This window comes from Camelus dromedarius, chromosome 16 (assembly GCF_036321535.1).
Source record: "Camelus dromedarius isolate mCamDro1 chromosome 16, mCamDro1.pat, whole genome shotgun sequence".
In the NCBI taxonomy this organism is placed as follows: domain Eukaryota; kingdom Metazoa; phylum Chordata; class Mammalia; order Artiodactyla; family Camelidae; genus Camelus; species Camelus dromedarius.
This window is the reverse complement of record NC_087451.1, coordinates 39585113-39612383: the sequence shown is the minus strand read 5'-3', so window position 1 is coordinate 39612383 and position 27271 is coordinate 39585113. Positions and strand designations below refer to the sequence as shown.

The window sequence follows — 27271 nt, the reverse complement described above, 5'->3', positions numbered from 1 at the left end:
GAGGCCAGAGCCCAGGGCCATCGCTGCCTGCTGGAGCGCCCAGTGATGCGCGGAGGACAGCGGGGTTTCCCCTCACACATTCAGCCCTGCCCTCTTGTTGTGGTTCCCCTTTTTCCCCAAACCTGAAGCCCCTTTAAGAGGAAGTGGCCCATGGGATGGAGCCCACAATGCACAGGATGGAGGGGCTTGGGCTGGACCAGGGAAGGCTGGCGCAGAGCCCCCTAAAGTCCCACTGGCCACAGTCCACCCAGACCCAGTTCTGAGCATCAAACCCCTGGGGTGTCTTCTCCTGGGCTGTCAAATTTAACCCAACTGAACCAAGCTCCCCATAAGCCTGTTCTTCCCAACTGCAGTCATCACAACCATCCATGCCGTTGTTTAGACAAGAAACACACAGTGTTAATGTGATTATTCCCCATCCTGGCCATAGGCTGCGATCTGTCTCTAAAATATATCCAGAATCCACCCGCTACCAGCACTTTGGCTCCATCTTCACCCCCTCTTGCCTGGTTTCCTTATTTGGCCCCTTCAATCTGTCCTCCACACCAGCCACCAGGATGGTTTTTAAAGAAGGAAATTGGAACCTGTCAATTTGCTGCTTAAAAGCTTCCAAAGGCCCCAATGCACTGAGACTAGAACAAAGAGAACCTCTGGTGCCCCCGCCCTGTGCTCCCAGCTTCACCTGGCTCTGCTCCTTCTCGCTCTCTGCAGACACGAGTCTCCTTTCAGATCCTTAACCAGCCAAGCTCCAGGCCACCTCCCCCTGTCCTGTGCATGTCCTCAGTCCTCCTAGGCCTCCCTCCTCTTGGTGGAGCCAACTTGGTTGTGCCTTTCAGGCCCCAGCTCAAAGCCACGCCGCAAGCAGGCTTCCTAACACTAGGCAGCCAGAAAACGCATCACTGTTCACACCTTCTCATCACACCCCATGCTTCTTCCTGTGAGCACTGACTCTAACCTGATACTATCTGCTCATCGGTTCTGTTTCCGAGGCTCCCACATAGGCTGTATCTCTATTGGGGGGGGGCACATAAGTATCTTTGCTGCTCACTTTGGGGCTGGTCTATCACCAGCCCTTAATTTGTTAACCCAACAAGCGAATCGCTTTACCATGAAATAAAGAGGAAGAGGACTTCAGGCCAGCCATGGTGCCCACCCTCCCCGGTCCAGTCTAGACGTGGAAGTGGGATGCCCTGTGCAGCCGTGTAGATCGGGCCATGCTGGCTGCAGACTGCGGGCATGGTGGTCCTGTTGTGCTGCAGCCAGCTCTGCCCAGAAGGTTCCACGCACACACCTGCGGCCATGGTACCTGGAACCATGCTAAGCAAGGGAAGAAGGAAGGAACCCAAAACTCCTTCTGGATCATGGAGCAAGAGATGACAAGAGAACACCGTCACCACGTGGCTCTGGCTAATGCTCACAGGCATGGTCTGTAAAGTGGCCCCAGGTGTGCCAGGCTGAGTGGACGCAGCTTGGCATCAGCCTCAGCAGAAACGGGATGCAAGCCAGCAGGGCAGGAAGGCTCGGGGTGGCTGCTTCCTCTGCGTGGCAGCCTCTGGGGACGCTAAGGAGGTTTGGGAGAATATGCAAGTTTTTTGTGGGGCCCAAAGCAACTGAGATTGTTGACCTAGAGCTTGCTGTGGACGAGCCCACCCTGAGTCAGTCTCCCCAGCCAGAACCAGAGCTCGGGATCTCTTCTTTCCTCCAGGGCAGCCTGCCCCCAAGAGAAACACACACATAAAAACAAAACCTGAATAAAGATGGTGCCACTGTTTACATGGAGAGAGATTCTGTGCTTTTAAAAGGCTTTATCCAAGTGTCCCTTTAAATAGCCAAGCCCTTGCTTCCTTCAAACATGCATTTTATTTACATAAGCTCAGTCAGCAAGCAACTTTTAAAGAAACGTGCCGGGTTAGGGCAAGGGGGATAACTCTGGAAGAATGTCCAGACACCCAGGAGTGAGGCTGCCTGCAAACCGTCTCTTAACACTTAGTAATTGCTCAATAAAATACATTTGTTATTAGTAGTATGCTAAATTAATGACGTTTTACACCTCCAAGCCTGGATGGGGGTCACCGCTCCTGCCTTAAGCACGACCAGCCCATCTGTCTGCTGACCACCTCCCTCCTGAGCAAGGAGGGTGACTGGGCTCTGGTCCCTGGGCTGCAACACAGCCCACCCTGGCGTCTACACCCAAGCAGATAGTAAAGCATGGGGAATCACTCGAGTGATGGTGTTACCTCGGTGAGGCTCAGGTGAGGTCACTTCCACTTCAGTGTACTCCACATCCAAGGTCAGAGGCTCTGCTCAAAAGAACCACAGCACGTTGCAGTTAGATAAAATCTCCCTGTGGAGGCATCAGAGCACATGAAAGATTTCCATTCAAATGATCACAGTATACTGTATTTTAAAGGGGAGGTCAGATGCAGGCTTGACTTTATTCTAAATGGGTGAGAAAACTCAGGCCGGAAGAGGTAGTGATGAGGCCTGCAGCCCCCCAGGATGTGAAAGGACCCTCCTGCTCAGGTCCCCTTGTTACTACAGTAGGAGGATTTGCAAAGCTCAGTAGCTACAGAAAACACCCAGCATCAGCCACAGCAGTTAACCCTAGAAGCCTTCTCCACGGCCATAGGCACAGAACACCTTCTCCAAGGTGGAAAGGATCTTAGGAAATGGGGAATGGGGTCCCCAGCCTAAAATTGCTTTGAGATGTATATGAGGCATACATATGAGGTAGGAAATCAAGTTACACCCAAAATGGAACTTCCTGATTCAGAATGGGCTGCTAAATAAATCAGGGAGGATCTCCCTCCTCTTCGACAGTAGAGGCCCAGGTGGGTTTTGATACAGCAGTAACGCAAATTATCACGTTGTACACGTCAAACTCACACAATGTTATATGTCAATTATATCTCAACAAAGCTGGCAAAAAAAATGTTAAGGGGCTGGGGTGGGGAGAAATACACAAGGTACTTTAAAGGTAGAGGAAATTTTTTTTTTAAAAGGGATGGGTATGCAGTTATTGAAGCGCTGTTGTTTATATTTTACACACAACTTATAATTTGTATCTACTAAATGTTTAATAAAAATGAAAAATACACTATATAAAATAAAATAGCACTGCACTTATTTTGAAAATAATAACAACAAGACACTAGATAGTTTCTTTGGAGAAGTAACAGCCACCTCCATCTGAGAGAGGCGAAGAAATGTTCACAGGTCTTCACAGGTTTAGTTCTTCCTGGGGGTCTTTTACTCAAAAGCAAAGGTTTCTAATTTAAAAAAAAAACAACACCTAATTAGATAATTACCTTTATTTTCATTTAATGGTTTCATTGCATGGTTTCCAACCTCTTCATTGTAACCTAGTTTGAAAAGTAACAATTAAGATGAGTGACGGTGGAACTCTTAGTTTTCTATATAACTTTTAAAAAATCAATGCCACTAATGAAAAGAGTCAAGCCTAATTTCTTCAGTGCAGTTAGCAGCCAGCAGTGTATCTGGGTTCTGAGTTTCCTCCTGGTGCCCCTGGGCCCCAGCCAACCCACTGCCTGGTCTCCTTCTAAAACCGGTGAGATGCCCACCACTGCACGGGAGGGCAACGTCTGTTTATGAATTGTGCCAAATTCAGAATTGTTCACTAGAAGCAAGTTCCAAAGAAGTTAAGCTTAATTCTAGAAGGGACAAGCCAGTGACCACAAACATGAAGGATGCTAGTAAACTAACTCTCTCCAGAACTGGATCCATGAGAATGTGGCCTGAAGGACCTCCGGGCTGTCACCTCCATGGGCATGGGCAAAAAATTTTTACTCTTTTTTGTCAAGCTGTTCTTTATTAAAAAGAATTCTTATGAATGTTAAATATTATTCCTGAAGAACACCTGGGTTTCCATTCTGTTCCATTATGTATTTACTAACTACTACTGTGATTATTAACATATTTATAAGCTGAAATAATCTATGCAAAGAAAATATAATAAGAATTGGAGTATTTCTTGCATTTTTGGAAATTTGGGAGGAAATTCTGTTTTAATACAAGCCTTTATCAACATTTAATTTAAAGTCTTATATCTCTAGTTATGTATAATACAAATTACCATCATAACCCATTTTACTCCACAAAGAGATATTTTCGTTACAGCACTGGGTTACTTTTTGCTAAATATTCACCAAATTTTTCTGAATGTTGTTTCTTAAATGACATATTTGCTCTTTTCTCTTTATTAGCACATGGCTTTTATTATGACAAATATCTTATTTTACTTTTTAAAACATTTATGATTTAGTACCATAGGAATTGCTTATTCATTTCTCAAGAATGCCCTGGTATATCCTAAAAATTTCTTATTTTGTGGGACATTGCTACAGAATTAAGAAAAGAACAGCAGTGTTTAATTCCCAAACCTGTCTGGGACAGAACGTTTAGTGTGATATAATCATAGCCCCCTGGGAAATTGCCAGCATCTGTGCTAAAAGGCTTGAACGGTTTTCTCACAGACCTAATGGGATTTAGATCTCCTGGGTTTGCCACCCCACCCTACCGAGCTGACTCTCAAGTGTGCAATAAACCTCATAACCAAGTATTCCTTTATTGTACCACTTTTTTTTTCAAATGCCTTTACTATTAGTGAAATCTTCTTTTTTTAATTTCAAAATCAATTTTATTGCAGCCAAAGCAGTGGAATTAACAGTGAAATCTTTAAGTTGGTTTCCCATCATGTCAAGTTTGAAATGAAACTGCCTTGTGCTTGCAATAAATAATTCCATCTGAGACATTTTACCAATGCCTTCATTTGATAGCTGGGCTCTCTCTTGCAAATGAAGAATGATGACACTTGGGCAGGGTCCAGTGTTGGGAGATAACCCACGAGGGGCGTCCATAGCATTGTAATTGTAATGGTTCCCCACCTTTCAGTCCTCGGGATATTTACAAGGTGGCAAAAATCAGAGCACAATGTTCTGCCTTTCTTAAGTTTTTGTTTTGCTTGTTAGCTCACCACCCAATGACTGATTAGATTAAGTGTCCCTGCTGGAAGCCAGGGCTTCCCTTCCAGCCTCACCCCACCGCCTACAGATTCTGCTGCTCAGAGGGATAGGAGAGTGTGTAGCAAGCTGGGGAAAACTCTTAGCAACTGCACAAAACCATCACTGTACCATAATGTCTATTGGCTTCAGTACTGGGATCAGACAACGCCTTCTCAGTATTGGAGTTCAGAAGTGGTGCTGCTGGCCTTAAATTGAAATTTAAGAAAGAAAAAAAAAATCACATTTTTTGACTCTAATTCCAAACCAACAAAAAAATCAAAGAAAGATCATGAGAAAACCAGGAAGAGTTTTCTGAAGCAAGGAAAATTTCACTCTCATTTGGAACTAATGTTTTTTTCAGCTCTGTGATTATTTGATAAATAATGTGCTCCTGTTTCTCTCAGGAACAGAGCTATAGTTTCCATACTTTGGGATTTTAGATTTCAAGAACAGTAAAAATAGTACAACCATTTTTTTTTTAAGGCCAACTCTATTTTGCCAAGTCAGTAAAAATTTTAAAATTCCATCTACTACCATTATATTTTCATAAGGAAAAATGTAGAAAGGACATGACCTCAGAAAAAAGCCATTCCTTCCTGTGAAGGACAGTTGGCAATCTTTCACTGAGACACACACACAGACGTACACACACACACACCCCTACACCACTCACACCCAAGGTCCTGATTTTTCTGAGTTTGCCAAGAACCACTGAAAACTTCTAATGACAGGAATCCCTCCAGACAAGTCTGTCCACACCCACAGGACAGCCTCCCCTCTTCAAGTACACTGACCTGGACATCTCCACAGGAATCTGCTTGGCTTTAAAAGACAAAGAGAAGAACCAAAGTCAGTATAAAGAACCCACATCCACACCAGAGGGGAACAATCGTTTCCACCACATTTGACTTTTTTTCAATACTGAATACCCACAAAAAGAGAGAACAGAAAGCCAAACATAGTCCCACTTAAAAAAAAGGAAACAAAGCAGGCCTTCTCTTGGCCTTATATCAAGAGATTTCACACCATTTCCCCCCAAATATGACATTTTGACTGTTTTAGCTCAGAGCAGTTTTCCTTTGCGCAATGTGACAGAGAGGAAGACAACAGCACGGGAACCACATGAACCAGACAAGCAGACAACTATTTGCTTCAAGACCATCCCCCAAAGTAAAGGCTACATCCATCCCTGTGCTTTGAATTCCAAACTGGCCTGAGACCAAGACTCAGCCTTAGGAAGGAGTTTGTCCTGGAGTCTGTCTGCCCAAAGGGATTGCCCCTTTCCTGCTCTAGGAAAAAACACCCTCCTCATCCCTTCTGCCCGCTCCCGTCCTAGGCAGCAGCACCAGGGGCTCCAACAGAACCCACCTTATCCCACAAGCAAATTTTTGCAGACTTCACTGGTGCTGTGCCTTTGTCCTTGAGTCTGGCTTAGCTGACTCTGAATCCTGAGTGTCCGTGGGTGAGCCTGGCTTCCCTTCCAGGCATGGTTAGCCCCAAGCACAGGGCAGAAATCATGGCACAACCAGCAGATGAACTGGGAGGCACTCAGGGTGTGTGTTGTGGAGTGTCTCCATAACACTCACCCCCAGCTCTACCAACTGTCGGACGAGGTGTGGCCAAATCCACACTTCTGAGCACATGTTGATGCAACTTCCCCCCAAATTCATCTTTTCTGGGGTGCCCAACCAGGAAAGCCATGGCTTTCACTTCTGCCTAGCTAAATCCAGGGGCAATAAGAGCTCCACACCCACCAAAGCCGAAATTTTTGGCTACCAAGGTGACACGGCAGGAGGAAAACAATCGTCGTGAGTCACGTCTCCCCAGCTCCCACTGCAGCCCCTCACATCCACGGCCGGCCCCGGCAAGGCAGCTGTCACAGCAGAATGAAAGGACTGCTCACCCTTGGTTTTCTTCAGGAAATAGCATCTGGCCGCAAGTATCAAGGTGGCAATCACCACTATGATGACAACCACTGCGATAAGCCCTTTCTTCCAGGGGGCAAGATAGACTGGAAATGCAAAAAAAAAAAATTTTAATATAGAGGTGTTTCCTCCACCAGCGAGAAATAATATCAGCCTTAAGCAACAAATAGGACTGATTTTTACATCCTTGTAACCGGCGTCTTACACTGAACGTGTACCTCTGAGGGACTCCGTGCTCATAGTTGGTGCAGAAATGGTTGTTTCTGCTACAAAGAGAGTCAGTGATGGTCCAAAAGGACCACAGGACTAAAGGAGGCTCTTTTTGGGGTGTCTGTTCATCCCTCCTCCTTCTCTATAAATAACCCTCTAACCACATGGGCTGGTGGGCTCCTCTAACCACGTCTGCTCTGCATGACCCAATCCTCTTGTCCATAAATGGTCCCTGGTGGACTCTGACCCAAGACGGGCCAGTTGGTACCTCTCCACCAAGAATCTGTGATTAGGACTGTGTGAAACACTTCTAATTCCTTATAATAATCAGTGCCTATTTTATACTTGAGTGGGTTTTTGTGATCTGCAGCCAAAGAGCCTGGAGGACGTTGGTCCCTTAACCCTCAACAAGATGCATTAAACTCCCATCCACTTCCTCTTACAAGTCGTGTGCTTTCTGGCCTCGCCCTAAGAACTCACACTACATTTTGCCACTGAGGCCGCGACTCACCTCTGACTGTCAGTATGTTGCTTTGGAGGACATTTTTGGAAAGGTTGGCTCTGTTAGAGGCAGTGCAATAATACTGTCCCTCCTGCTCCTTGCTAGCCTTCGCCTTGTGCCAAATGGCCTGGGTGTCATTCAAAGTGGTCTGATAGAAGGGCTTCCCCTCTTTTTCTTTGTAAAACTTGTACGTGATGGGACCAGATCCTTCGTTCACAGAGCACCGAAGGACAACGGCCTTCCCAGACTCCACCTCATCATGCAACAGGATGGAGAGCTTGACTTCATCCACTGGGGCTGAAAAGCAGGAAAAATATTAGCACTGAGAAAAGAAGTGGGGAAGAGAAGCAACATGACACAGCCACTGGTCAAGGTCAGCCTTCCGCCCACTGTGACCTGGACTTGGATTTTGCCCTTTATTCAAGTCACTCCTGGGATCCCACATTCTTCACATTTTCTCCCAAGTAGCCCAGAAGGGCAGCAGTGGATACCCCCTGTCCTAGCATGTTGACTAGACACAAGATGCTAGGGACACCTCCCTTCACCTTCCATGTCAAGTACTACTGAGCACTCGGCTTGACTCTACCATGAACTCACGTCTTCTGCTGGGGGTGTGTTCTGGGGGAGCCTGTGTGTGTGAATGTGTGTATTTGTGTAAGTGAGTGTGTGTGTGTCTGTATGTGATTTCTCTCTCTGCTCACAAAGATGCATGGCGCTTCCAGGTCTTATGAGCAAATAACCTTGACGCACTGGCTACTGTCCTGTTTTTCTCCTCCTTTTCTCATTTCCCACTTTCTTTTCAGCCCCCAAATCTGACTTCTATCCCTCTGCTTCTGAAACTGCACAGTACCTCTGGTTTTGAAGAAACTTGAAACGTCAGCTGATCCCTGACTAGCTCATCCGTGTGAGTTCCCTGAGACTAAATCCAGGGGTAGGTGTTCTTCCCGACTTCCCATCCTCAGCCTCCCTACAGCTCTCACCTGACGCCCAGCCCTTCCTTTAGAACTCAGCTTTCTCTGGGCTTCTGGGATACCTTACAACCCTTATTCTCTTACCTCCTTGCCTGCCAGTCCCTCTTTATTCACCAATCTTTCTTCCTTTTGCTCCTGAAATGCAGGCTTCCTATAAAACTCAGTCCTTGGTTTGCCATCTCTGTGCTCCTCTTTGATGATTTCACCTACATTATAGCTTCTGCTTGTGCGTTTAACACGTAAACATACAGCATTTAATGCCTATATATATAGCTCTAGTCCAGGTGACTCCCCTGAATCCTGAGTTTTGAATTTTACTTGGGCATCTCCACTGAGAACCCCTGCCTGCCTCTCTTTCGCGGCAGATCCAAGCAAAACTCACCTTCCTCCTGTATCTCCTTTCCCTCCCTGTTCAGCCACCAAAATTCTGATCCTAAATTGTCTTCCCAAGTACATTTCTACTAGTGTTAGAATGAACTGATCAGCAGACTGGCATAGTGCAGGGGGTGGCCAGACCATGGGGCCGCCAAGCCAACAAAAGGGAGCAGCAGGCCCAGGATGGGACAGTGGGGTCAACCCCAAGGGCAGACTCCTGGAGGGTGCAGCCTGACCTGACAACCTCTCTCCTGAAGCACAAGGGGTGGCGGCAAGCCAGGCTCAGGGACCAGACTGCTTGGCCTCAATTCCTAACCCTACTGCCCCCCAGCTGTTTATCTTAAGCCTTAGTTTCCTCATTATAAAATAAGGATGATATTATTATGGGTCTTATGTGGCTACTGTAAGTATGAATAGGAATAATTTACTAAAATACTTCACATAGGGGTGAACACGTGGTCAGAACTCAGTAAATGTTAGCCACTAACATTGACCCAGTTTAAACCAATAGTCTCACATGGGCTTCTACATTAGCTTCTTAAGGTATTGTAAGGTCTGAAGTCTCCACTGCTTCTAACTGATAGGACCAGCCGGTTAATCTTCCCAAGATCCCATTCTCTGCATGTCCCTCTTCCATATTCTGGCTCTTCACTGCACACAAGACGAGTTCCCAACTCCTAAGACTGGTGCTTGACTCCCTTTGCAGTTAGAAAAGTCACCCTTTCAATTTATATCCAATGACTCTCCATTACCAACCTCTGTCTCCAGCCATCGGATGCACTCACAGCCTCTTGATCTGCTCCACACAGCCTTCTGCCCATGTATTTGACTATGCTGGTGACCATCTCTAGCCCTCTCTGCCTACCCACTGTCAAGCCCTGGCTCCTAACCCAGCTCTTCTCCCTCCAGCTGGATGGTCTCTTTCATGCCCTAAATTCCTATCACCATCATGGTAAGGAGAGCTTGTGTGACAATTAACCATGTGTTGCCTAGTAACATTTCCCCAATGTTCATTTGCACCATTACTCAAATATATTAAAATGTATCCTGTGTTTCTTGTTATATCATTGAAAACAAAGAATATGTCTTCTTTCTTTTTCCTATAGGCTTTATAGCACAAGGTGCTAAATATATATTGATGTTAATTTGAAAAGTATTGCTACTCTTAGGTTGTATATTAACAGTAGGAGGACTTGCTGTCCAACACAAGAAGTCCACGTGGCACATGTAGATAAGCAGTTATTAAAGAGAAAGGAAGAGGAGGAAGAGGAAGCCTTATCAAGCTTTTTACAGCAAGATGCAGAATATCTCAGAGGCACAAGCGATCGTCCTCCTGAGGCCTTCTGAGAAGATGGAGGCTGGAGGAAAAGTATCCATCCGAGGACAGTGGTTCATTTCTCCTGAGTAGGAGAGCCCAGCGGCAGCCTGCAGCTCAGACTGCTGGTCGTTCCACATGTGGCAAGACTTGCCCCGCCGAGTGCTCATGGTGTGAGAGCTCTGGCCTGTAACTCTCAGAGATGGCTGTCAGTTCATCTAAACAGGAGCGAGTGCTGGCGGGGCCTCAAAGCACTTCCTGAAGTTGGGACACTTCCCGCTTATATTTTAGCAGTTTGTTTGAAAGAAGTGACACTGGCCACACCAATAACTCCCACATACCTTCCCGCCCCATTTACTGGGGCCTTGGTCCTGCTTTGCCACGTGTCGTGTGTAGGAACTTTGCACAAGAACCACTCACTTCTCCAGTCCACTCTAAACCTTTGAGAATGTCAACTAAAGCCCCAATCCCACGTGAATTCTTCTCCGGCACAGCAACTTACCTATCACCTTGACCCGAAGAACTTCGCTGACCACTTTGGCGTGGGAATGGCAGTTATCCACCAGGCACTGGTAGTCTACATCTTTTGTTGGGTTATCTTTGAATACCGCCGGCTCATTTGAGCCTATTTTCTGACTCGCCAACAGGTTACTTGCTTTTAAAAGGTCATAATCAATGGGCGAGGTTCCATTTATGGATTGACAACTGACTTCTATGGTCTGTCCTTTTATCACCTCAGACCTGGAGTCATGAAAAATACTGGGCTTGGAAAGCATTTCTAGAATGACAGAGAGAGAGAGAGAGAAACAGTCTGAAGTGAAACATCCTGCCCAAGGGGTTCCTTCTCCAAACTCTGGGCTTAGCTTTCTCTGTCATTACTGTGATTTAAAATGCCTGTCTGCCTTATCTACCTTTATAGAACTTCTTTAAGGTTGTTGAGGAGGGAGAGGAAAAGAGAACAAACAAAAAAGGATGACACAAATTCAAGAAGAACATTACATCCCCCTAAATACATGTTTATATTTTCACATATCTTATTTATGTGAACATACGTACACACTCATGTGGGTGGTTTTTTTTCGTATTGAGAAGAGACACAAGAAAACATTAAAAATTATAACAAATATCTAACCAGAATATATTTTAAACAAATTCTCAGTGCCTCAGCCTCTCCAAATAGTAAATTTCACACCTCAGAAACATAAATTATACTAGGTCATTATTTAGAAATTAGCTTATAAAATGAAATGACCTCCTCCCAAGAACTACAGCAAGACAAAAGGTTAAAATGGAATGACCCACATTTGTCTCTCATGTTAGATGACGGCTAAAATCCTGCTTTGGCTGAGACTAAGATCTTGGCTAGATAAACCAAAGCCACAGGCTAAACTGAAGGACCACGACTGAATAAGAACAGTGACAGTGACAGCTGGACTGGAGTTCCACATCCTCTTAGAACTTCCCTACTCAGGGTGTGGTCCAGGGCCCAGCACCAGCAGCATCCCCAAGGTGCAAAATCTGGCCCCATCCTGCCCTGCATCCTAACCAGATTTTGTGGGCACGTTCAATCTGAGAAGCCTGGCTCTAGGTGGTCCCAGTACCTATTTCTGCTAGCCCTTCTGGTCAGCCAGGGTATGGATTGAAAACTGAAACTTAGATCTTAAAGTTCAGCGTTGACTAAGCCATGTTTCCTCCCTGACCCTCTGGGTGGGTGCCTGTTTGAGCAGCCAGAATCTTGCCAATTCAGAGGCCACATCATCAGCACGCAGCCACAACAAAGCCCTGCACGTGACTTTCACCAGCGACATCTTCCTCGGATGGCCTTTCTCCTGTACTCTGAGCAGAAATACCCACTTGCTGCTGTTGGGCTCTTGTTTCCGCTCCTCTCTCTTTCCCCCGAGTTCTTACCCTGCTTCAGTCTGCACTGCCTTCAGACTGGAGAGAGTGGCAGCTGGTGATAAATTCTCTTTCTCCCATTCAATCCCGGGACTCTCTGAGCCGGCGAGGACATACTCACCACACACAGTTATCCAAACCGCGTTGCTTCTCTTGACCACCTTGCCCATGCCTGCGACGCAGATGTACGCCCCACTGTCCCGCGCTGAGGCTACCTTGGTGAAATTTTGAGACTGCGACACAATCGTGTCTTCCTTCAGGATGGTGAAGTTGGCTGGAGGCACTCCCGGGATGGAGCACCACAGGTTCAGACCTTCACCCTGGTCCAGACGTGTGGTGGAAGACTCCAGCTTTGGCTTGGAAAATAGCTCTGAAAAAACAGTGGGTGGGAACGGGGTGAGATGTTCCCTGGTACCGACCCCAGAGTCCCCCTTGAGGGAGAGGCCTTTGGCCCAGATGCTTTTGGCAAATCAATTCCCCGCTTTCTGCTTCTCATGTACCTGATGATCACACAACTGAAGAGCTAGGGTTCATTCTTTGCCTGGGATTCCAGTGGCAGGTTTTCCTCCCCCATAAATCCAATTTATTTCACAGAAATGGATTAGAAAAAATGTGCAACTTGCAAGGCAGCAAGTAATGATTCAGGCATTCACTCATTTATTCATCCACTCATTTCATTCCACACGTATTTATTTCAGGTCATCTCTGTGCTTGGCTTGGGGGAGATAGCAGTGAAAAAGTCATTGACTCCAAAGTGTTTATGTGTAGTGGGTGATTCACGCAGCGTTTGCAGCAGAGCCCATAGACTAGGGGACGCTGAACCTAGGCTTGGAGAATCATTAGGGTGTGACTGCAGAGATGAGAAGACAGGACAGAGTTGAGAGTCAGCAAAGTTGATGACAGTTTGGGTCTGAAAAGGCAGACAGTAGGGGGTGAAGAAAACCCACTTCCCATCCAAAGATGAATGACTAATTAAATGATTCTTATGTTCACAAAATTACTGTGAGCCTCCAACATCACTGTATGGAGTCACTCACAGTGAGGCTTGATAGCAAAAGAGGAGTGGAAAACCAGATGCGTACATGGGCCTGGAACCATGTCCAAAGGCTTGTAGCACTTGAATGTGGGGGTGCTGCCTGCCAGCCCTGGCATGGCTTGGGGAGCTCTCCACGGAACAGGATCACAGAGCCCTAGGCTGAGGGGCTGGGAAGGGCAGGCCAAGCAGAACACTGTGCTTTCTTGGGCTGGGGAGACCCAGCTCCTGATTGACTTATAGACCCTGTATGACTCAGACTTCTGGATGTGGGGGGTCAGCTACCACAAGAGTATCTGATGGTCTAATGATGCTTTATATTTTCCTAATGTAGTTTGGCCCAAAGGTCAGGGTGCTGCTTTAAAGGGTGAAATAGCCCATGTGTTTGCCACTTGGTTCCTGCTGCCCTCACAGCAGAATACCCATGCCTTTAGTGTGGTTGTTCACTGTATTCTAACGATCTGTGTATGTCTGTGAATTCCTCAAAGGCAAAGCCTGGCTTTAGGCAGCTCTCCATTCCCCTCAATGTTGCCCAGTATACACAAGGTTCTCAGTAGATGTTGAACTGAATACTTTTCTCTAATGAGATAATGTATGTCTTATCAGTGAAAAATATGTCCCATCAAAATATGCCATTATCAATAATTAGGGGGGAGGGTAGAACTCAGTGGTAGAGTGCATGCTTAGCGTGCACAAGGTCCTGGGTTCACTTCCCAGTACCTCCTTTAAACATAAATAAATAAGTAAAACTAATTACCTCTCCCAAAATAAATAAAATAAAATAAAACAAAATAAAAATAATAAACTAAATTGTTACCAGGATCCAACCTGGTATAGACCAGCAGGATCCAACACATGCCAGTCACCTAGTTGGGCAGTTGGCAGCGTACTTATGACACCGGGGACTGTCACTGTGACCATGCACTCAATGCTTGACAAGGAGGAAGCTTTCAGTAAACGATTGAACAAATCAAGAATGTGAACAAATGATGAACGAATGGACACTTTTACTTGGTAACCGAGAAGTGCTGCTTCTGCCCTCTGCAGCACTGTCATCCAATGCTCATTTGTTTATCCAACAAATACGTATTGAATTCCTACTATGTACCAGGCACTGTTCTAGGTGTTAAAGATATGGCACTGGATAAAATAGATAAAGTTCCTGTCCTCACTAGCTTATATTCTGGTGCCTGAATACACACAATACACAGGAAGAAGGGCCACGTCTTTCTGGTGGTAAGTGCTGTGAGAGAAGTAAAGGCAGGTAAAGGCAGAAGGAGTCCAAGGGAACTTTTGCAAATCTAACAGGCCTGGGAGTGATTCTGGCTCTGCCACTTGGCACCCCTGTAATTGTTGCGTGAGTTACCTAACTTCTCAGCTTCAGTTTCCACATCTGTAAAGCCAGAATCATAACGCCTACCTTACAGTAGAGCTATGAGCATGAAATGGAAAAGTAACCAGGCGTCGAATGTTCAACAGAGAGGAACTGTTACTATTATTTTTGAGTTTACTAGTGCTTTCTCATCCCTGACCCTGTGAGGACAGCGATACAGGAACCTGCCATGACTTCTCCCCACAAGTACCACACCCCTGTGCAGACCAGTGGAGCAGAAGTGTCAGCTCTCACTGTCCACCCTGGGTTCCAGCAGAGCTGAGTCTTGAGCCCGCCATATGCCGACACCTTCCGACAGCAGCCCTACCTGTTATGTTGACCACGATGCTGTTGACCTTGGATATGTGGCTGGCTTCCACTTTGCAAGTGTAGTTGCCATTGTGCTCCACCATGGCCATCACTGAGAACTGGGCCTCGATGCTGCGATTATGCGCTACAATCACCTTGTCCTTCTGGATTATGATTTCCGGAAACGACTGGGCCAGGTGTGTCACTTGAATGGTGCACTTGATGTGGAGCTGATCTCCTTCTGTGATCAGTCCCTTGGGGCTGATGTGAAACCTGGGGTTAGAGAAGGATTCTACAAGAAGAGGACAAGCTGGTTGGACTCAGGTTCAAACCTGGGTAAGGGGAGAAGGCAATTCCTCCCCTTTTTTACTCTTTTTGATGCCACCACAGTTTTTCCTTATTAATTAAAAACAATTTTTTCAACCTTTTCTTCTCCAAAACCTTTGCCTAGGCTGCTGGGATGCTCCCTCCCTTCTCGCTCATTCTTGCATCTTCAGGCTTCTTAATCTCAATTCTCTAACTTTCTTGAGCTTCCCAAAGGCCAACCCATCTTCCCTAGCCCTCATCTGCAGGACCTTCTTCAAATGATCTCAGAAATAATCACAGCAGTTAGAAACAGACCCTTCCCCCTGCCCAGCAAGGACTTTCTAGGCTCTTCTCATACCATTTCATGGGACTTTGGCATTTCAGCATAGATATTCCATAGCTTTTCAAGAGTAGCTTCATGGAAATGCATATTTAAATAACTGTATGCCCTCAAAAAGTGATTTCTAGTCTATTCTACCTCTTTTTAAATAATGCTGGTGTGACTGACAAAATTGATTTCATGGCTCATGCAGTTTGAAAAACACTGTTTTAATAAAATACCAGGATGTCGGACCTTCAGAAGATGGTGAAGTAGGGCTAGGCTTCTGCTCCCACCAAAACAATAGCAGACCATAAGAAAGTATATGCACAAATTATAACTATGTAAAATACAATTAAGGGCATTTAAAAATGCCAATTTAGAATAGGGAATTTAGAGTGATATAATACTTTAATATTCATTAGTTATTTTTTTAACTGTAAAGTCATTGAAATTCACAATAAAAAGCTATCATTTAAAAAAAGGGCTATTTTCCTGAGTAAAAGTCGAAAACAAACAAAAAAAGAGAGAAGGGACATTCTCTTGGGACTTGGGACATTCAACAAGTACCCTCTGGGCCAGCTTGATAATAACTAAAGGTTTTTTTTCTGATACGCACGCTAATTCCAGACACACCAGCGATCTAAATGCAGAAAAAAAATTAAACCACAGAAACCTTAAAAGAAACCATAGGGGCATTTTTTCATTAACAATCTTGGAGTGTGGAAGAACTTTAGGTGTGAATCACAAAACTGGATATCATAAGGAAAAACGATGCATAAATATGATTAACTAAAGATTAAAAGCTTCTTCATGGAAATAAAAATAAAAGACAAATGAAAAAGTGGGTAAAATATTTGCACAGTACCTGACAAAGAGCTAATCCCTTAAATTATAAAGGGCTCAAACGAATCAATCAGAAGTGGTGAATGTGGGCAAAGTGTGTATGAACAGGCAGTTTATGGGGCAGGGGGATGTAACAGACCAATAAACAAAAAAAGCACACTCAAGTCACTAAAGACCAAAGAAATGTAAATCACAACAATGACATATCATTGTGTCTCAACTAGCTTGTCAAAAATAATAAAACATTGATAATGGGGGGAGGGTATAGCTCAGTGGTAGAGTATATGCCTAGCATGCATGAGGTCCTGGGTTCAAGCCCCAGTGCCTCCATTAAATAAATAGATAAATAAACTTAATTCCCCCCCCCAAGAAAGATTAATTAAAAAAAATTTAAAAAAACATTGATAATATTCTGTCGGTAAGCATGTGGGCAAATGAACACTTTTGATGGAAATGTTCAGCTGTTTTGAGGCACACTTTGGCAATATCCATCAATATTGAAAATCCACAAAACATTTGAATAAAAAAGTTGACCCCATAAATAATAAAATACTCGCCAAAGTACACAAGTTATAAGTGCAAGTATGGCTGTTGCAAGATTGTCTTAGTAGCAAAAAACTGGGAAAATACCTAAATGTCTATCAATAGAAAGTGAGGCAAATATATTACGGCACATCCTTACAACAGGATTCCAAGTTGTCACTAAAATGGTATAGATACATATTTCTTGATCTGGACAAAAGTCCATACATGCTTTGGTTGTTAAGAAAAAGTTTAACAGGCCCTATTTTTTTTTTTTTTTTTTTGGTTGTGGAGGAGGTAATTAGGCTTATTTATTTATTATTAATGGAGGTACTGGGGATTGAACCCAGGACCTCATGCATGCTAGGCATGTGCTCCACCACTTAGCTATACTCTCCCCTCAGGCCCTATTTTTTTTTTTGTAAAAACAAAGAAAAACAAGCAGAAACTGTGAGTGCATGACAAATGAGCAGAACAAATCTAGAAGGTCATACAAGAGGTTTTTGGAGGAGTGGCACCATGAAGGATTGTCACTTTACACTTTATACACTACCATATTTTCTGAAAATTTAACTCAGCTCATGTATTATAATCAGAAAAATATTGTGTATATAAAATACTATGTTATATACACATAATACTATATAGTAAATGTATTATGTACCCATAATACATATAGCATTATGTATACACAATGGGCAGGGGGAAAGAAGGTGTCAAAAGCAGATAGTCATTTATGATAAACATTAGGGCTCCTACTTTGAAAATATCTGAGGCTCTCTGCATTAGAGTGTGCCTTCCCCTGACTCTTCCCTGCTTCACAAGTCCTTCTCCCTCAGGTCACAGGGAGCTGCTGTTTGCCTGGACACTCTCTGTCCTGGACACTCACACCCAGGCTTTCCACTGCTGGTGTCTTTCTCTCCTGAGAGCACTTCTCAGGTCAACTCATTTGTTTGCTATTTGTCCAATGTCTTGGTGATTCTGGGGTGGACAGAGGAGGGGAGTCCCTCATCAAATGTGGGCGGCAAAGGCAGAGGACCTGGCCCCTCTTCCCTGCAGACCCCCTCCCTATTCAGATCCCACTTCCTGGGTCTGATCTGCACTGGCTTAAAGCCACGGTTTCCAAACTGCAGGTCACACAAGGCATCATTTCAGTGAGTCATGGCCAGTGTTTTAAAAAACTGAAACAGAATGGAAAAGAAAATAGCAAAATGCATCATATGTTAAGGTTAAGTATCATATGGAAAACTTTTGGAGGGGAAATTCATGTACATATATATACATATATACATTATATATATATATGTATATATATGTGTGTGTATATATATATTTTAACTGGGTCACAGCCAAAAAGTTTGAAAAATATAAAGTGATTTAGAATAGTCTTGAGAGAGCAGCCCGGCCAGAAGCCCCAGCCCCTTTCCAAATCTCAGCTTTCTCCCCAGACCAAACCAGCAAACCCGAAAGAATGATAAAAAGGAGAGTAGGACTCTGACCCCTCACGGTGACCAGGTCACTCTTGATGGATTTAGAGGTCTCCATGTGGGTCCCAGAAAAGATCATAGCTTGACACTGGAATGATATAGCATGGTCTTGTTCCTCGACTGTGAATTTCAGGGTCACAAAATTCTGGTTCTGAGAAGTTTTCTTTTTTCTTTGCTTGGAACCTTTTACATTTAGTTCCAGTTTTTCAATTGTGAAATGTATTGGAGGCTTTTCCTCTGGGACAGAACAATTGACCACCACGACCCCGCCTTCTATCACCTCCTTCTTGTCCAGCGTCACCCTGGGATCGGACACACCTTTGGGGGAAGAGAAAGTCGTTTAGCATGTTTGACTGTTGTTACATCTTACTGAATGTCAATCACAAGCTAGAATTGACTTTATATCCACGACCCCATGTAGTTCTCGTTATAAACCTCCTGGGTGGGCATGAAAGAGAAAATTACATTCATTTTACAGATGAAGAAGGTGAAGTTCAGAGAGGTTCAAGGCTCATCCAAAAGCTCACAGCCATCAAGCCCCAGAGCCCAGAGATTCAAGTCCAGGTCTATCTGACTCCAGAGCCAGACTCAGGGGCAGGGGGAGAGGAGGGATGCACGGCCTCCCGGTTCAAAAAGCAAAGCTGAAAATAACCAAACATCAGAATGTGTCACAGAGGCAGTGAGTGACGGGGCAGTCAGGAAAGGAGGAGGCCCTCCTTGGCTGGGGAATCAAAGAAGATTCTAGAAAGGAATAGGGCTTGAGAGGAGTCTTGGAGGAAGGGTTTTTTTTGGACAGATGAAGTAGGGTGGGGCTAACGACAGGCATTTCAGGGTGCACAGGTGCTCAGGGAACTGCTTGTGCCAAGGACTATGAGTGGCTTTTCAGGAGGGTGGTCTAGAGCAGAGAAAGGGGGGGAGGGGAAGGTACAATGGGCAGTGAGCCAGGGTCAGATTAGGAGGAGCTGGGAGAGCCTAGCCTGGCCCCATGGTCTGGTGGTCATGAACTCCATCCTGGAGTCACACAGACTTGCTTGCATCCTAACCCTGCCTTTTCCTGGATGTGCTACCTCACCCCATCACTTAGGACTCATACATCTTTTTTTTTTTTTTTGACACTCCCCCCCCAGTTCAGAGATGGAGGGCTGTCCTCTTGGGAGAGACATCTGTACTGTGTTCTCATCACTATGGGTACTTGTGGTGGCAGCTGTTTGCGAAGGTGTTCCCCTGCTTCACATGAGCTCCCCAAGGGATGGGAACATGTCTTACTCACTGTTAGGTCCTCGGCCTGGCTCAGAGTGGGAACTGGATAAATGATTACTGAATGAATGAACTGTCTTTTGTCTACCTCAAAGACCTATCCTAATAATCAAGCTAGAGGCCAACTTTGGATAGATAGATAGATCTCGGTCCTAACTCTGGCTTTGCCTTTGATGAACTATGAGATGTGACCACGCCACTCAACCTCTCAGAGCCCCAGTGTCCACATATGTCAATGGGAGGAAACTTGCTTATCTCCCAGTGCTGTGGCAGGAGTAAAATGAGATGTATGTAAAGCACTTAGAACCATTTTATCTCATGAGGACCTGATAAGTGGTAGTTCTTATTACTGGAAGTAACAATAGTATGAATGACTCTCCTGATCACAAAAGTGAGCACAAAAATGCAGAAATGACAGTTGTGGCAGCAGCTGTTAAGGAAGCACAGGGCTCAATTCACTGTGTCCATTAAATCATCCCCTGTGGTCAGCACACTTCTTTTTAACGTACACTTCCCAGACTCTTAGCCTGCCAATCTTTCCTCATCACTAATGTAAACGCCCAGACCTGCTGGCTCCTCCCCTGTCCTCAGTGGAGATGAAGAGCTGGTCTGCATCCCTGTGGCTGTTGCCCTTGGTGACACAAAGGGATGTCTGGCCAGCAGAGGCCCAAATGTCTGTAAGACACCCAGGAGGAACTGGCCTGGAGGACGATGCAGTCACGTTCTCTGTGTGAGCCTCAAAGACCGACGGGAAAGTGATCAGAGGCTGTCTACTTTTGAAAGGAAAGTGCCCCCAGACACTTGCCCACTGCATCTTCCTGCTTCCTGTTTGCTGAAAGGGCTCTTATTTTCTAAGGATAGTCTGGCCGAGGGACTTGCACCTGATAGGCCGTGCATTCATTTGACACTTGGCCACTAAACAGGTTTTATCTGCTATCCGTTTATCCTCAAAACAAAATAACCTTCAAGGGTATGTATAGTAATCAGTTACTTGTATTTCAGAGACAGGAAATGATGACCTGTCTTCAAGAAGTTGGGGAATTCGATCAAGGGGCACTCTGCTGGTATAGTAACCTTGTTCTCAGCCTCTGCTCTCTCACGTTTATGCTCCAGCACTTTCCTCTGCCCTTTGCCCCACTTCACCATCCAGCAAACTCCTACACAATCTTCTGGATTTGGACCCAGTGTCCCTTCTTCCAGGAAACAGTCCCTAACTTCCCTATGCAGAATTGTTTCCTCCCACTGCTGTGCTCCCAAGGCACTCAGATCATGTAACTACTGGACTGTAATGATGTGCTCAAATGTCTCTCCTCCTCACAGGACTGTAACTGCCTCTAGAGTTAGGACCTGTTTGATGCATTTTTCTCTAGCACTTAGTTTTTTCATGACTTGCAGCCTTGGGACATGCTGCTTGAGGGAATAAATCAATGAATGAATGAGTGGCTGAAACTTTATCTATGAACCCAAATTTAACACAATGATATTTCTCTTGTTGCTCAATCCCTGTCTATTTCTACTTGCTCTTTTCACCTGTTTAAATTTATTCCACAATTACTTGAGTGCCTATGAGCCAGATTTTTTTTGTTCAAGATACAAAAATAGACCAAACACCATCTCTTCCCTCATGATCTCACAGTCCAGAAGAACAAACAGATGTGTGAGAAAGCTGCAATATCAAGTGAAGTAGTAATTGCCCCTTATTGGAAACTCATTATGTGCTGGAAATTGCACTAAGCTCTTTACTAACATGGTATCTTTTAATCCTCTCAGTAACTCCCTGAGCTGGGCCGTGTTATATCTTCATTTCACTGATGAGAAGTTTAAAGTTTAGAGAGGTTAAGGGACTTGTCCAGATTGGAATCTAGGCAGAGTACCTGCAGAATCCAGTGTCAACACTCAAATCCAATGGCCTTTATACAAATACTACTAAATGCAGAGAGAGCATAAGAGCTGTAAGGACCGGGACCTGGGGGGACATCAATTTTGTTTGGGAAAGTGTCAGAGAAGAGATCACTGAGTTGCATGCTGAAGGAGAAACAGCAGCTCACGAGGAGATGAGATGAAGGAAGGTATTCCAGGGAGACGGAATAGCATGCGCAAAGGCACGGAGGTGAGGAAAATCCTGGCATGTCGGGAGCAAGTCTAATGCCTACATTTTCAGGCTAGGAAAACGCCAGGCAGTTGAGTGAGAAGGATGACAGACGAGCAGGTAGGTCTGGTGTTACTATTCATACAATTACTATTCTTGCTACTGCTTGTGTTAACACTTCATCTACTCCAGCTATGTTCAATTCCATGGACTCACCTCTCACGCACACCTGATACTCCTCAGTGGTTTTCACCTTGTTGTTCAGGATCACAGTGCATTTGTATATCCCTGTGTTATAGACCCGGGCGTGGGGAATAACATAACTCTCTGTGTTCTCCACGGAGGAGACGTTGTGAAACAGCACGTCATCCTTATAGAACAGCACCTGGTGCTGAGGCTTGACATGTGAGGTGGTGCTGATATCCACGATGCACTGCAGGGTCAGGTTCTCCCCATTTTGCACCTCGTTCCTTGGCAAGATCGCCATTTCGATGCTGTTGACGGTGAAAGCTAAATGCCAAGGGAAAGATAGCAGACACACCTGTTATCTCAGAAAAAAACATCGGCCAGAAAGAGAAAGAAAAATACCACATGACATTATTCATACATGGAATCTAAAAGAAAAAAAGGACACTATGAACTCATCTACAAAACAGAAACAGACTCACAGACATAGTAAACAGTCTTATGGTTACCGGGGAAAGCGGGTGGGAAGGGATAAATTTGGGAGTTTGAGATTTACAAATGTTAGTTACTATATATAAAAATAGATTTAAAAAAATCAAACAAACAAGTTTCTTCTCTATAGCACAGGGAACTATATTCAATATCTTGTAATAACCTTTAATGAAAAAGAATATGAAAATGAAAAATGTATGTGTATGCATGACTGGGACATTGTGCTGTACACCAGAAATTGACACACTGTAATTGATTGTACCTCAATAAAATAAATAAATAAGTAAAATGTAAATGCAAATCAAAACTTAAAAAAAAAAAAGGAAAGAAATAACAGCGTCCTGGTGACCTTCACCACGTCAGACTGATATTGTCACATCCTGTGCAGTATAGTGTCCAGGGGTCTCAAATGCCCACAGTGGCTAGGTGGTAATGACTGTGTGTGGTAGGTCAGGCACGATCCTGTTCCCACCAAGACCAGGGGGCAGCCTTGATTGTGATCGAGGAAACGTGTCCCTAAGATGCCCGCAGCCTATGAGCTGCCATATCACCGCCCCTGCAGGGAGCAAAGGATTCAGGGAGACAAACATTCAAGTCACCACATACTGTGTGACCTTGCGCAATTAATCTCTCTGAGCTCAACTGCCTCATCTAGAAAGTGAAGTAACAGTACCTACGTAGTCGGTTACTGCAAGACTTACAGAAGAGGAGCAGGAAAGCACGCAGCGCAGTGCCTGGCACACAGCAATTGCTTAATAAATGATGGCTACCATTGTGCTATCATGAAATCAGATAGTCATGCCCAGGAACTTTCCTCCCTGCCACCCCCGCCCAGGCCTGACCAGATAAGAACAGTCTCAGCTGGTGTTTTCTATCTAATGAACTCAGCTTCACCAGATGGGTAAGAACTTGAAACCACTTTTTTGTTAGTTTTTTTTTTGGGGGGGGGTACGGGTAGTAATTCGGTTTATTTATTTATTTGTTTATTTTTAATGGGGGCACTGGGGATTGAACCCAGGACCTCATGCATGCTAGGCAAGCACTCTACCACTGAGCTATACCCTTCCCCTGAAATCTCTTTTTCTAATGGGTCTTGCTTCCCTTTTTGCTTTGGCTGCTAAGAAATATAAACTCAAAATTTTACCTCTGGCAACCTTTGGGATGCACTTCCGTGTGCTAAAAGGGCCACAGTTTTATTTGTCTGCCTTTATTTTCTTCTCACTCCGATTTCCTCATCTATTTTTACCCTATTGAATGATAATACATCATTTTTATTTTATAAGTGGTCCCAAATCATTTTACAAGCAAACGTAGCTAGCTGGCCAGAGATACTGGCAAAATGGTGTTTCTTTCCTCTCTTTTAATAAAGTCAAACCTTTTGGGAATAACTGAATCTAACTTGTCTGTAACATGTCTCAGGTTTTAAAATGAATACAACAGTCCATCCCTATCCCTTTCTTATGAGCAATTAATTTAACAAAAAATGGCACCTGATAAGTCATGAGACAAGGTGATTGTATAAGTTATTTTTTGCAGGATTAATCTTAGTGCTCCTTTTTCCGTCTTTCTCTATTCCTTATTAGCTCCTGGTCTGATAAGCCTGTGGTGGGAGCTCTCAGAACAGAAATTTCTTTCATCTGTGTTTAGTTTCCCATCCCAGGGAGACAGGCAGGTCTCCCTACCCCTTCAGTTCCTCCCCCTTCATTTTAAACCACACTGCTTAGTATAGTGATTCTCTCAGGAGATAGAGAGCAGAAGATAAGTGCAGAGCCCGACTTCTTGGGCCAAATCCCATCTCTGTTCACAAACTGCTTCTGGTAAGTTACTGAGCTCTGAGCCTCAGTCTGCTCATCCATACAATGGACCTAATAATAGTAAGTGTAAGTGAAAACCTGCATTTAAGTCCTTGGAGCACAGTTCCTGGTACAGGTGAAATGTTAGCTAGATTCTGCCAGTTGCAGATATAAAACCAACTCTTGAGTCTTGAGGTCACTAAAGGCTCTTTCTCGAATCCATACTTCTAGTGAACTTTTTCAAAAGAAAACCATTTTTTAAATTTCCCAGGTGAATTACAACCACTTGTCCGGATTCCCAGTGTTGGTCATCCATTGTGTTGGGCTACTTTACTGTTAGTCATTCTGAATGAAAGGCATGCCCGTAGCTGGTGCCCCTCAGACTCGGACACAGAACTGGGAGCAGGAATAAAGCAAGTCAGGCACACAGCGGTCCAAACCCCTCATCCGACAGCCGTTGGCTGGGTGTGGTGGGGAGTTATTTAACCCCTGCAGGCTCCCACTCCTCCTCCTATAAAGCAGGAGTTCTAATACCTGCCTCCCCTCACATTTTAACCTTGAACAGTGACTGAACCAAGTGGCTGAGGGCGCTGAAGGGATGGAGTATGTACTGTCCAACGCCTGGCCCCTGGCTGACATTTCCTTCCAGCTGCCTTAGCACTGCGTACTCAGCAGACACTTCAGGGGGGCTACTCTGTGCCAGGCACTGCACCCAAAACTGGGGGCTCAGAAAAGAGTGAGACTGGCACAGTTCCTGCCCGCCTGGAGCACACAGTCTGCATTTCACAATTCTTCGCTACTCCAGGCCTTCCAGCCTCAGCGCCTACCCTGCCTGGGTCTCCTGCTTAGCGGCCCTGGTTCATTTCCTTTTTATAGGCACCCTACCACTGTTTCACAATTTTAAAATTGGCTAAAGCAGAAGGTAGTGGTTTTTAAGAGAGGATGAAAGCCTCTCTAAAAAACACAAGGCACTCCTGCCACCTTGTTTTTCTAAACAACTCTAAAACACATCTGCTTAATAAATTAACTCAAGTGATTCACTGGTAGGGACCTCACACTTGCATGGCCAGCTGGAACAGACAAGGGAGAAGCAATGAGGACAGGACAGAGGGAAAAGCATTTTACAAAATGTATCAATACATGAATGCCAGCTCTTCAACTTAACCTCACTGATTTGATGCAACAGGGTAAGTAGCCTAGATTTTGTCACCATGACCACCACATCCTCCACCGCCCTTTCGGTATCCAGTCTTCGAGATGGCCCCCAAAGAGCCTCGTCTTCTGATATCACACAAGCATGTGGTCCCCTCCCACATCACACCAGGGTTGGTCTTATGACTAACAGTACTGCAGAAATGCTAGTATGTCACATTTGAGATTAGTTTATAAAAGATGTTGCAACTTTCATCTTAGTCACTCTTTCCTTTTCTGGGATCACTCACTCTGGGCAAAGCCATCTGCCCTGCTCTGAGCATCCCCGAGCATCCCCATGGAGAGGCCCACATGGCGAGGAACAGCCACATGAGTAGAGTCCCCAGCATCAGACAATTGTAACCTGACCAACATTTTATCAGCAACCTCTCAACAAACCAACAAATCACTACTGTAAAGCCACTAGGTTTTGGGGTAAATTTTTAAGCATCAACAGATAACAAGTACACCACCCGACCAATCTTTAAAAATCTCTACCTGATTATTAAGCTAATATGGAAAATACTATCCACTTTGTGAATAACTTTCCAGGAACAGCCAAACTAGATTACTGTGCACAGGTCTCACTATTTACACAATAGAGTGATTGATACAACTTGGCTCCCTGGGCTTCCTGGAGGTTCAAGGATGGGAGTTAGGAGGCCTATGAACCACCTCCAATTATATGCGAGTGTGTGTTTTTCTGGGAAGAGGACCCAAAAGGTTCAGAACTGTAATGGAAGGACGGGGTCACGGAACAGCCTAAAGAGGCCAGATCTTTTCCACCTGGAGAAATGAAGGCTGATGGAGACGATTCAAAGGAACAAAGTCACCACAGCTCAGAAAAGGCACCCTGGGATCACAGTGCTAAGTCCCCAAGCCCTAAAACAAAGGAATCCACTTCCCTCTACCTCAAGACACCAGTCAGCGGATGCTGATGCTCCCCGGGAAGGTGAGGCATCATGACTCAGCCAGACACTTAGCTCTCAACCTGGAAATGACTCAGAAAGAAAGGGGGGAGTGGACAGAGGAGAGGCCACCCTGCATTGTCAGGAAAATACAGGGAGCCATGAAGCCTGGAGTCACTGATGAACTTTTGAGGCCCAGCATGGAGTGTGCTGACCCAGCTCATCTGAATCTCCAGCACCTCTAAGTTCAGTCTGGGTACCCTTCAGTGAGACATTTATCAAGCACCTGTGCCAGGTGTGGGGCTTACAAGGTGAATAAGAAACCATCCCTGCTGTCCTAGACCATGCAGGCTGGTGGGGACCCAGATAGCTGGAGTAAAATGCTGCAAGCACCAAGAGGAAGTGGGGCCAGGAGAGGTCAAGTTTGAAAGACGTGACCTGGGAACTGAAACTTGGACCAGGACAGGAATGGGTGGTGGATGCTCCGGGCAAGAGAACAGCATGTCCCAGGACATAGGGGCAGGAGAAGTCAATGCATTCTGGGCACTAGCAGTTATAGAACCAGAGTGTGGGGCCAGAGGGTCAGGGGGCCAGCTGGGAGGGGCCAGAACAGAAGGCCTTGCCCTCTGACAAGCTGGGTCCTGTCCTGAGGGTCTTCAGGGGGTGTGGGAGGGGTAACAGGATGACACTGGAGCTTTAGAAAGATCACTGTGGGCTGGAGGGAGATATCGAAGGCCTATGACAACTTGGATGACGGTTCAGGTCAAAGCTGAGGAGGTCTGCACTAGGTCAGACACAGCGGGGCTGAAGGGAAGGGTTGGACTTGAGAAATATTTAGTGGATGCAAAAGGACTTGTTTTTTGGGGTGAAGAAAATTTCCTGAAACTAGACAATGGTGATGTTTGCACAACACTATGAATGTACTAAATGTCATTAATAACATTTG

The 27271-nt window shown here is 45.0% G+C and overlaps 1 protein-coding gene across 1 annotated transcript in view; it reads right to left on the bottom strand.

The window, feature by feature from the left end:
* PECAM1 (platelet and endothelial cell adhesion molecule 1) overlaps nucleotides 1-27271 on the bottom strand; it is a 48107-nt gene that overhangs the window by 17725 nt on the left and 3111 nt on the right. Inside the window, exons 3-13 of the mRNA XM_010983982.3 lie at nucleotides 21972-22265; nucleotides 18422-18727; nucleotides 14949-15221; nucleotides 12337-12585; nucleotides 10822-11097; nucleotides 7668-7955; nucleotides 6925-7032; nucleotides 5816-5843; nucleotides 5151-5227; nucleotides 3309-3362; nucleotides 2238-2300 (exon numbers count right to left, since the gene is read on the bottom strand). Coding sequence (XP_010982284.1) covers nucleotides 2238-2300; nucleotides 3309-3362; nucleotides 5151-5227; nucleotides 5816-5843; nucleotides 6925-7032; nucleotides 7668-7955; nucleotides 10822-11097; nucleotides 12337-12585; nucleotides 14949-15221; nucleotides 18422-18727; nucleotides 21972-22265 — 2016 coding nt within the window. The remainder of the gene's footprint in view (nucleotides 1-2237; nucleotides 2301-3308; nucleotides 3363-5150; nucleotides 5228-5815; nucleotides 5844-6924; nucleotides 7033-7667; nucleotides 7956-10821; nucleotides 11098-12336; nucleotides 12586-14948; nucleotides 15222-18421; nucleotides 18728-21971; nucleotides 22266-27271) is intronic.